Below are 12,500 nucleotides of genomic sequence, written 5' to 3' on the forward strand. Positions count from 1 at the left end.
GTCTCTCTCTCTGTCTCTCTCTCTGTCTCTCTCTCTGTCTCTCTCTCTGTCTCTCTCTCTGTCTCTCTCTCTCTCTCTCTCTCTCTCTCTCTCTCTCTCTCTCTCTGTCTCTCTGTCTCTGTCTCTCTGTCTCTCTCTCTGTCTCTCTCTCTGTCTCTCTCTCTCTGTCTCTCTCTCTCTGTCTCTCTCTGTCTCTCTGTCTCTCTCTCTGTCTCTCTCTGTCTCTCTCTCTCTGTCTCTCTCTGTCTCTCTGTCTCTCTCTCTCTCTGTCTCTCTGTCTCTCTCTGTCTCTCTGTCTCTCTCTCTCTCTGTCTCTCTGTCTCTCTCTCTGTCTCTCTCTCTCTGTCTCTCTCTCTGTCTCTCTCTCTGTCTCTCTCTCTGTCTCTCTCTCTGTCTCTCTCTCTGTCTCTTTCTCTCTGTCTCTCTCTCTCTGTCTCTCTCTCTCTGTCTCTCTCTCTGTCTCTCTCTCTGTCTCTGTCTCTCTCTCTGTGTGTCTCTCTGTCTCTGTCTCTGTCTCTCTCTCTGTGTGTCTCTCTCTCTGTGTGTCTCTCTGTCTCTGTCTCTCCCTCTCACAGCTCCAGAGGTGTTGGGACCAGAGAAGTATGATAAGTCATGTGACATGTGGTCGCTAGGTGTCATCATGTACATCCTGTAAGTAACCTGTTAACTTTACCCCCCCCCCCCCCCCCCCATACGGTGGCTTTCAGAAGTATTTACCCCTCCCTTGGCATTTTTCCTATTTTGTTGCCTTACAACCTGGAATTCAAATATATATTTTTTTTTTGGGGGGGGGGGGTGGTTGTATCATTTGATTTACACAACATTCCTTCTACCACTTTGAAGATGCAAAATGTGTTTTATTGTGAAAAACTGAACTTGAGTGTGCATAACTCTTCGCCCCCCCCAAAGTCAATACTTTGTAGAGTCACCCTTTTGCAGCAATTACAGCTGCAAGTCTCTTGGGGTATCTCTCTATAAGCTTGGCCAAAACTGCTCCTAGCCTTCAAGTTGGATGGGTTCCACTGGTGTACAGCAATCTTTAAGTCATACCACAGATTCTCAATTCTCACACTCGAGTGTTGCTTTAGCAGTAAGCTTAGGGTCATTGTCCTGCTGGAAGGTGAACCTCCGTCTCAAATCTCTGGAAGACTGAAACAGGTTTCCCTCAAGAATTTCCCTGTAATTAGCTCCATCCATCATTCCTTAAATTCTGACCAGTTTTCCAGTCCCTGCTGATGAAAAATATGGTGTTCTCGGGGTGATGAGAGGTGTTTGCGCCAGACATAGCTTTTTCCTTGATGGACAAAAAGCTCAATTTTAGCCTCATCTGACTAGAGTACCTTCTTCCATATGTTTGGGGAGTCTCCCACATGCCTTTTGGCGAACCACAAACATGTTTGCTTATTTGTTTCTTTAAGCAATGGCATTTTTCTCACCACTCTTCCATAAAGCCCAGCTCTGTGGAGTATACGACTTAAAGTGGTCCTATGGACAGATACTCCAATCTCCGCAGCTCCTTCATCTTTGTTGCCTCTCCTTGCCTGTTCCATATTCTTTCCATGTTTTAATAATCGATGTAATGGTGCTCCGTGGGATGTTCAAAGTTTCTGATATTTTTTATAACCCAACCCTGATCTGTACTTCTCAACAACTTTGTCCCTGACCTATTTGGAGAGCTCCTTGGTCTTCATGGTGCCCCTTGCTTAGTGGTGCCCCTTGCTTAGTGGTGCCCCTTGCTTAGTGGTGCCCCTTGCTTAGTGGTGCCCCTTGCTTAGTGGTGCCCCTTGCTTAGTGGTGCCCCTTGCTTAGTGGTGCCCCTTGCTTAGTGGTGCCCCTTGCTTAGTGGTGCCCCTTGCTTAGTGGTGCCCCTTGCTTAGTGGTGCCCCTTGCTTAGTGGTGCCCCTTGCTTAGTGGTGCCCCTTGCTTAGTGGTGCCCCTTGCTTAGTGGTGTTGCAGACTCTGGGGCCTTTCAGAACAGGTGTATATGGACTGAGATCATGTGACAGATCATGTGACACTTAGATTGCACACATGTGTACTTTATTTAACTAATTATGTGACTTCTGAAGGTAATTGGTTGCACCAGATCTTATTCAGTTTTTAACTGTTTTGAATATTTTGAAACAAGTTATTTATTTATTTATCATTATTATAGGGTTTTAACCCTACACTCCTACCTCTATATCATTATTATAGGGGTTTAACCCTACACTCCTACCTCTACCTCTATATCATTATTATAGGGGTTTAACCCTTTACACTCCTACCTACCTCTATATCATTATTATAGGGGTTTAACCCTTTACACTCCTACCTCTATATCATTATTATAGGGGTTTAACCCTACACTCCTACCTCTATATCATTATTATAGGGGTTTAACCCTACACTCCTACCTCTACCTCTATATCATTATTATAGGGGTTTAACCCTTTACACTCCTACCTCTATATCATTATTATAGGGGTTTAACCCTTTACACTCCTACCTCTATATCATTATTATAGGGGTTTAACCCTACACTCCTACCTCTATATCATTATTATAGGGGTTTAACCCTACACTCCTACCTCTATATCATTATTATAAGGGTTTAACCCTACACTCCTACCTACCTCTATATCATTATTATAGGGGTTTAACCCTTTACACTCCTACCTCTATATCATTATTATAGGGGTTTAACCCTTTACACTCCTACCTCTATATCATTATTATAGGGGTTTAACCCTTTACACTCCTACCTACACTCCTACCTCTATATCATTATTATAGGGGTTTAACCCTACACATTATTATAGGGGTTTAACCCTACCTCCTACCTCTATCATTATTATAGGGGTTTAACCCTACACTCCTACCTCTATCTATATCATTATTATAGGGGTTTAACCCTTTACACTCCTACCTCTATATCATTATTATAGGGGTTTAACCCTTTACACTCCTACCTCTATATCATTATTATAGGGGTTTAACCCTACACTCCTACCTCTATCATTATTATAGGGGTTTAACCCTACACTCCTACCTCTACCTCTATATCATTATTATAGGGGTTTAACCCTTTACACTCCTACCTCTATATCATTATTATAGGGGTTTAACCCTACACTCCTACCTCTACCTCTATATCATTATTATAGGGGTTTAACCCTTTACACTCCTACCTCTATATCATTATTATAGGGGTTTAACCCTTTACACTCCTACCTCTATATCATTATTATAGGGGTTTAACCCTACACTCCTACCTCTATCATTATTATAGGGGTTTAACCCTACACTCCTACCTCTATATCATTATTATAGGGGTTTAACCCTTTACACTCCTACCTCTATATCATTATTATAGGGGTTTAACCCTTTACACTCCTACCTCTATATCATTATTATAGGGGTTTAACCCTACACTCCTACCTCTATATCATTATTATAGGGGTTTAACCCTACACTCCTACCTCTACCTCTATATCATTATTATAGGGGTTTAACCCTTTACACTCCTACCTCTATATCATTATTATAGGGGTTTAACCCTTTACACTCCTACCTCTATATCATTATTATAGGGGTTTAACCCTTTACACTCCTACCTCTATATCATTATTATAGGGGTTTAACCCTACACTCCTACCTCTACCTCTATATCATTATTATAGGGGTTTAACCCTACACTCCTACCTCTACCTCTATATCATTATTATAGGGGTTTAACCCTTTACACTCCTACCTCTATATCATTATTATAGGGTTTAACCCTACACTCCTACCTCTATATCATTATTATAGGGGTTTAACCCTTTACACTCCTACCTCTATATCATTATTATAGGGGTTTAACCCTTCACACTCCTACCTCTACCTCTATATCATTATTATAGGGGTTTAACCCTACACTCCTACCTCTATATCATTATTATAGGGGTTTAACCCTTTACACTCCTACCTCTATATCATTATTATAGGGTTTTAACCCTTTACACTCCTACCTCTATATCATTATTATAGGGGTTTAACCCTTTACACTCCTACCTCTATATCATTATTATAGGGGTTTAACCCTACACTCCTACCTCTACCTCTATATCATTATTATAGGGGTTTAACCCTACACTCCTACCTCTATATCATTATTATAGGGGTTTAACCCTTTACACTCCTACCTCTATATCATTATTATAGGGGTTTAACCCTTTACACTCCTACCTCTATATCATTATTATAGGGGTTTAACCCTTTACACTCCTACCTCTATATCATTATTATAGGGGTTTAACCCTACACTCCTACCTCTACCTCTATATCATTATTATAGGGGTTTAACCCTTTACACTCCTACCTCTATATCATTATTATAGGGGTTTAACCCTACACTCCTACCTCTATATCATTATTATAGGGGTTTAACCCTTTACACTCCTACCTCTACCTCTATATCATTATTATAGGGGTTTAACCCTACACTCCTACCTCTATATCATTATTATAGGGGTTTAACCCTTTACACTCCTACCTCTATATCATTATTATAGGGGTTTAACCCTACACTCCTACCTCTACCTCTATATCATTATTATAGGGGTTTAACCCTTTACACTCCTACCTCTATATCATTATTATAGAGGTTTAACCCTACACTCCTACCTCTATATCATTATTATAGGGGTTTAACCCTTTACACTCCTACCTCTACCTCTATATCATTATTATAGGGGTTTAACCCTACACTCCTACCTCTATATCATTATTATAGGGGTTTAACCCTACACTCCTACCTCTATATCATTATTATAGGGGTTTAACCCTTTACACTCCTATCTATATCATTATTATAGGGGTTTAACCCTTTACACTCCTACCTCTATATCATTATTATAGGGGTTTAACCCTTTACACTCCTACCTCTATATCATTATTATAGGGTTTAACCCTTTACACTCCTACCTCTATATCATTATTATAGGGGTTTAACCCTACACTCCTACCTCTATATCATTATTATAGGGTTTAACCCTACACTCCTACCTCTATATATCATTATTATAGGGTTTAACCCTACACTCCTACCTCTATATCATTATTATAGGGGTTTAACCCTACACTCCTACCTCTATATCATTATTATAGGGGTTTAACCCTCACTCCTACCTCTATATCATTATTATAGGGGTTTAACCCTACACTCCTACCTCTATATCATTATTATAGGGGTTTAACCCTACACTCCTACCTCTATATCATTATTATAGGGTTTAACCCTACACTCCTACCTCTATATCATTATTATAGGGTTTAACCCTTTACACTCCTACCTCTATATCATTATTATAGGGGTTTAACCCTTTACTCCTACCTCTATATCATTATTATAGGGGTTTAACCCTACACTCCTACCTCTATATCATTATTATAGGGTTAAACCCTTTACACTCCTACCTCTATATCATTATTATAGGGGTTTAACCCTTTACACTCCTACCTCTATATCATTATTATAGGGGTTTAACCCTTTACACTCCTACCTCTATATCATTATTATAGGGGTTTAACCCTTTACACTCCTACCTCTATATCATTATTATAGGGGTTTAACCCTTTACACTCCTACCTCTACCTCTATATCATTATTATAGGGTTTTAACCCTTTACACTCCTACCTCTATATCATTATTATAGGGTTAACCCTTTACACTCCTACCTCTATATCATTATTATAGGGGTTTAACCCTTTACACTCCTACCTCTACCTCTATATCATTATTATAGGGTTTTAACCCTACACTCCTACCTCTATATCATTATTATAGGGGTTTAACCCTACACTCCTACCTCTACCTCTATATCATTATTATAGGGTTTTAACCCTACACTCCTACCTCTATATCATTATTATAGGGGTTTAACCCTCACTCCTACCTCTATATCATTATTATAGGGGTTTAACCCTTTACTCCTACACTCCTACCTCTATATCATTATTATAGGGGTTTAACCCTTTACACTCCTACCTCTATATCATTATTATAGGGTTTAACCCTACACTCCTACCTCTATATCATTATTATAGGGGTTTAACCCTACACTCCTACCTCTATATCATTATTATAGGGGTTTAACCCTACACTCCTACCTCTACCTCTATATCATTATTATAGGGTTTTAACCCTACACTCCTACCTCTATATCATTATTATAGGGGTTTAACCCTACACTCCTACCTCTATATCATTATTATAGGGGTTTAACCCTACACTCCTACCTCTATATCATTATTATAGGGGTTTAACCCTTTACACTCCTACCTCTATATCATTATTATAGGGGTTTAACCCTACACTCCTACCTCTATATCATTATTATAGGGTTTTAACCCTTTACACTCCTACCTCTATATCATTATTATAGGGTTAACCCTACACTCCTACCTCTATATCATTATTATAGGGGTTTAACCCTTTACACTCCTACCTCTATATCATTATTATAGGGGTTTAACCCTACACTCCTACCTCTATATCATTATTATAGGGGTTTAACCCTTTACACTCCTACCTCTATATCATTATTATAGGGGTTTAACCCTTTACACTCCTACCTCTATATCATTATTATAGGGTTTAACCCTTTACACTCCTACCTCTATATCATTATTATAGGGGTTTAACCCTTTACACTCCTACCTCTATATCATTATTATAGGGTTAACCCTACACTCCTACCTCTATATCATTATTATAGGGGTTTAACCCTTTACACTCCTACCTCTATATCATTATTATAGGGTTTAACCCTTTACACTCCTACCTCTATATCATTATTATAGGGGTTTAACCCTTTACACTCCTACCTCTATATCATTATTATAGGGGTTTAACCCTACACTCCTACCTCTATATCATTATTATAGGGGTTTAACCCTACACTCCTACTATATCTTACCTATATCATTATTATAGGGGTTTAACCCTTTACACTCCTACCTCTATATCATTATTATAGGGTTAACCCTACACTCCTACCTCTATATCATTATTATAGGGGTTTAACCCTTTACACTCCTACCTCTATATCATTATTATAGGGGTTTAACCCTACACTCCTACCTCTATATCATTATTATAGGGGTTTAACCCTACACTCCTACCTCTATATCATTATTATAGGGGTTTAACCCTACACTCCTACCTCTATATCATTATTATAGGGGTTAAACCCTACACTCCTACCTCTATATCATTATTATAGGGGTTTAACCCTACACTCCTACCTCTATATCATTATTATAGGGGTTTAACCCTTTACACTCCTACCTCTATATCATTATTATAGGGTTTTAACCCTACACTCCTACCTCTATATCATTATTATAGGGGTTTAACCCTTTACACTCCTACCTCTATATCATTATTATAGGGGTTAAACCTTTACACTCCTACCTCTATATCATTATTATAGGGGTTTAACCCTTTACACTCCTACCTCTATATCATTATTATAGGGGTTTAACCCTACACTCCTACCTCTATATCATTATTATAGGGGTTTAACCCTTTACACTCCTACCTCTATATCATTATTATAGGGGTTTAACCCTTTACACTCCTACCTCTATATCATTATTATAGGGGTTTAACCCTACACTCCTACCTCTATATCATTATTATAGGGTTTAACCCTTTACACTCCTACCTCTATATCATTATTATAGGGGTTTAACCCTTTACACTCCTACCTCTATATCATTATTATAGGGGTTTAACCCTACACTCCTACCTCTATATCATTATTATAGGGGTTAACCCTACACTCCTACCTCTACCTATCATTATTATAGGGGTTTAACCCTTTACACTCCTACCTCTATATCATTATTATAGGGGTTTAACCCTTTACACTCCTACCTCTATATCATTATTATAGGGGTTTAACCCTTTACACTCCTACCTCTATATCATTATTATAGGGGTTTAACCCTACACTCCTACCTCTATATCATTATTATAGGGGTTTAACCCTACACTCCTACCTCTATATCATTATTATAGGGGTTTAACCCTTTACACTCCTACCTCTATATCATTATTATAGGGGTTTAACCCTACACTCCTACCTCTATATCATTATTATAGGGGTTTAACCCTACACTCCTACCTCTATATCATTATTATAGGGGTTTAACCCTTTACACTCCTACCTCTATATCATTATTATAGGGTTTAACCCTACACTCCTACCTCTATATCATTATTATAGGGTTTAACCCTACCTCTATATCATTATTATAGGGTTTAACCTACCTCTATATCATTATTATAGGGGTTTAACCCTTTACACTCCTACCTCTATATCATTATTATAGGGTTTAACCCTACACTCCTACCTCTATATCATTATTATAGGGGTTAACCCTTTACACTCCTACCTCTATATCATTATTATAGGGGTTTAACCCTTTACACTCCTACCTCTATATCATTATTATAGGGGTTTAACCCTTTACACTCCTACCTCTATATCATTATTATAGGGGTTTAACCCTACACTCCTACCTCTATATCATTATTATAGGGGTTTAACCCTTTACACTCCTACCTCTATATCATTATTATAGGGTTAACCCTACACTCCTACCTCTATATCATTATTATAGGGTTTAACCCTTTACACTCCTACCTCTATATCATTATTATAGGGGTTTAACCCTACACTCCTACCTCTATATCATTATTATAGGGGTTTAACCCTTTACACTCCTACCTCTATATCATTATTATAGGGGTTTAACCCTTTACACTCCTACCTCTACCTCTATATCATTATTATAGGGGTTTAACCCTTTACACTCCTACCTCTATATCATTATTATAGGGGTTTAACCCTTTACACTCCTACCTCTATATCATTATTATAGGGGTTTAACCCTACACTCCTACCTCTATATCATTATTATAGGGGTTTAACCCTTTACACTCCTACCTCTATATCATTATTATAGGGGTTTAACCCTACACTCCTACCTCTATATCATTATTATAGGGGTTTAACCCTTTACACTCCTACCTCTATATCATTATTATAGGGGTTTAACCCTACACTCCTACCTCTATATCATTATTATAGGGGTTTAACCCTTTACACTCCTACCTCTATATCATTATTATAGGGTTAACCCTACACTCCTACCTCTATATCATTATTATAGGGGTTTAACCCTACACTCCTACCTCTATATCATTATTATAGGGGTTTAACCCTCACTCCTACCTCTATCATTATTATAGGGTTTTAACCCTACACTCCTACCTCTATATCATTATTATAGGGGTTTAACCCTTTACACTCCTACCTCTATATCATTATTATAGGGGTTTAACCCTACACTCCTACCTCTATATCATTATTATAGGGTTTTAACCCTTTACACTCCTACCTCTATATCATTATTATAGGGTTAACCCTACACTCCTACCTCTATATCATTATTATAGGGTTTTAACCCTACACTCCTACCTCTATATCATTATTATAGGGGTTTAACCCTACACTCCTACCTCTATATCATTATTATAGGGGTTTAACCCTACACTCCTACCTCTATATCATTATTATAGGGGTTTAACCCTTTACACTCCTACCTCTATATCATTATTATAGGGGTTTAACCCTACACTCCTACCTCTATATCATTATTATAGGGGTTTAACCCTTTACACTCCTACCTCTATATCATTATTATAGGGTTAAACCCTTTACACTCCTACCTCTATATCATTATTATAGGGGTTTAACCCTTTACACTCCTACCTCTATATCATTATTATAGGGGTTTAACCCTTTACACTCCTACCTCTATATCATTATTATAGGGTTAACCCTACACTCCTACCTCTATATCATTATTATAGGGGTTTAACCCTACACTCCTACCTCTATATCATTATTATAGGGGTTTAACCCTTTACACTCCTACCTCTATATCATTATTATAGGGTTTAACCCTACACTCCTACCTCTATATCATTATTATAGGGGTTTAACCCTTTACACTCCTACCTCTATATCATTATTATAGGGGTTTAACCCTACACTCCTACCTCTATATCATTATTATAGGGGTTTAACCCTTTACACTCCTACCTCTATATCATTATTATAGGGGTTTAACCTACCTCTACCTCTATATCATTATTATAGGGGTTTAACCCTACACTCCTACCTCTATATCATTATTATAGGGGTTTAACCCTTTACACTCCTACCTCTATATCATTATTATAGGGGTTTAACCCTTTACACTCCTACCTCTACCTCTATATCATTATTATAGGGGTTTAACCCTACACTCCTACCTCTATATCATTATTATAGGGGTTTAACCCTACACTCCTACCTCTATATCATTATTATAGGGGTTTAACCCTACACTCCTACCTCTATATCATTATTATAGGGGTTTAACCCTACACTCCTACCTCTATATCATTATTATAGGGGTTTAACCCTTTACACTCCTACCTCTATATCATTATTATAGGGGTTTAACCCTTTACACTCCTACCTCTATATCATTATTATAGGGGTTTAACCCTACACTCCTACCTCTATATCATTATTATAGGGGTTAAACCCTACACTCCTACCTCTATATCATTATTATAGGGGTTTAACCCTACACTCCTACCTCTATATCATTATTATAGGGGTTTAACCCTACACTCCTACCTCTATATCATTATTATAGGGTTAACCCTTTACACTCCTACCTCTATATCATTATTATAGGGTTTAACCCTTTACACTCCTACCTCTATATCATTATTATAGGGGTTTAACCCTAACCCTACCTCTATATCATTATTATAGGGTTTTAACCCTACACTCCTACCTCTATATCATTATTATAGGGGTTTAACCCTTTACACTCCTACCTCTATATCATTATTATAGGGGTTTAACCCTTTACACTCCTACCTCTATATCATTATTATAGGGGTTTAACCCTTTACACTCCTACCTCTATATCATTATTATAGGGGTTTAACCCTACACTCCTACCTCTACCTCTATATCATTATTATAGGGGTTTAACCCTTTACACTCCTACCTCTATATCATTATTATAGGGGTTTAACCCTTCACACTCCTACCTCTACCTCTATATCATTATTATAGGGGTTAAACCCTACACTCATACCTCTATATCATTATTATAGGGGTTTAACCCTTTACACTCCTACCTCTATATCATTATTATAGGGGTTTAACCCTACACTCCTACCTCTATATCATTATTATAGGGTTAACCCTACACTCCTACCTCTATATCATTATTATAGGGGGTTAACCCTACACTCCTACCTCTACCTCTATATCATTATTATAGGGGTTTAACCCTTTACACTCCTACCTCTATATCATTATTATAGGGGTTAACCCTACACTCCTACCTCTATATCATTATTATAGGGGTTTAACCCTTTACACTCCTACCTCTATATCATTATTATAGGGGTTTAACCCTACACTCCTACCTCTATATCATTATTATAGGGTTTTAACCCTACACTCCTACCTCTATATCATTATTATAGGGGTTTAACCCTTTACACTCCTACCTCTATATCATTATTATAGGGTTTTAACCCTACACTCCTACCTCTATATCATTATTATAGGGGTTAACCCTTTACACTCCTACCTCTATATCATTATTATAGGGGTTAACCCTACACTCCTACCTCTATATCATTATTATAGGGGTTTAACCCTTTACACTCCTACCTCTATATCATTATTATAGGGGTTTAACCCTACACTCCTACCTCTATATCATTATTATAGGGTTTTAACCCTACACTCCTACCTCTATATCATTATTATAGGGGTTTAACCCTTTACACTCCTACCTCTATATCATTATTATAGGGGTTTAACCCTACACTCCTACCTCTATATCATTATTATAGGGGTTTAACCCTACACTCCTACCTCTATATCATTATTATAGGGGGTTAACCCTACACTCCTACCTCTATATCATTATTATAGGGGTTAACCCTTTACACTCCTACCTCTATATCATTATTATAGGGTTAACCCTTTACACTCCTACCTCTATATCATTATTATAGGGGTTAACCCTTTACACTCCTACCTCTATATCATTATTATAGGGGTTTAACCCTTTACACTCCTACCTCTATATCTATATCATTATTATAGGGTTTAACCCTACACTCCTACCTCTATATCATTATTATAGGGGTTTAACCCTACACTCCTACCTCTATATCATTATTATAGGGGTTTAACCCTTTACACTCCTACCTCTATATCTATATCATTATTATAGGGTTTTAACCCTACACTCCTACCTCTATATCATTATTATAGGGGTTTAACCCTTTACACTCCTACCTCTATATCATTATTATAGGGGTTTAACCCTACACTCCTACCTCTATATCATTATTATAGGGGTTTAACCCTTTACACTC

The 12,500-nt window shown here is 37.4% G+C and overlaps 1 protein-coding gene across 3 annotated transcripts in view; it reads left to right on the forward strand.

The window, feature by feature from the left end:
* LOC124024279 (MAP kinase-activated protein kinase 2-like) overlaps nt 1–12,500 on the forward strand; it is a 74,232-nt gene that overhangs the window by 39,510 nt on the left and 22,222 nt on the right. For all 3 annotated transcript variants that reach the window (XM_046338284.1, XM_046338270.1, XM_046338278.1), the window contains one exon: nt 576–651. In XM_046338284.1, coding sequence (XP_046194240.1) covers nt 576–651 — 76 coding nt within the window. The remainder of the gene's footprint in view (nt 1–575; nt 652–12,500) is intronic.

This window comes from Oncorhynchus gorbuscha, linkage group LG03 (genome assembly GCF_021184085.1).
Source record: "Oncorhynchus gorbuscha isolate QuinsamMale2020 ecotype Even-year linkage group LG03, OgorEven_v1.0, whole genome shotgun sequence".
Lineage (NCBI taxonomy): Eukaryota > Metazoa > Chordata > Actinopteri > Salmoniformes > Salmonidae > Oncorhynchus > Oncorhynchus gorbuscha.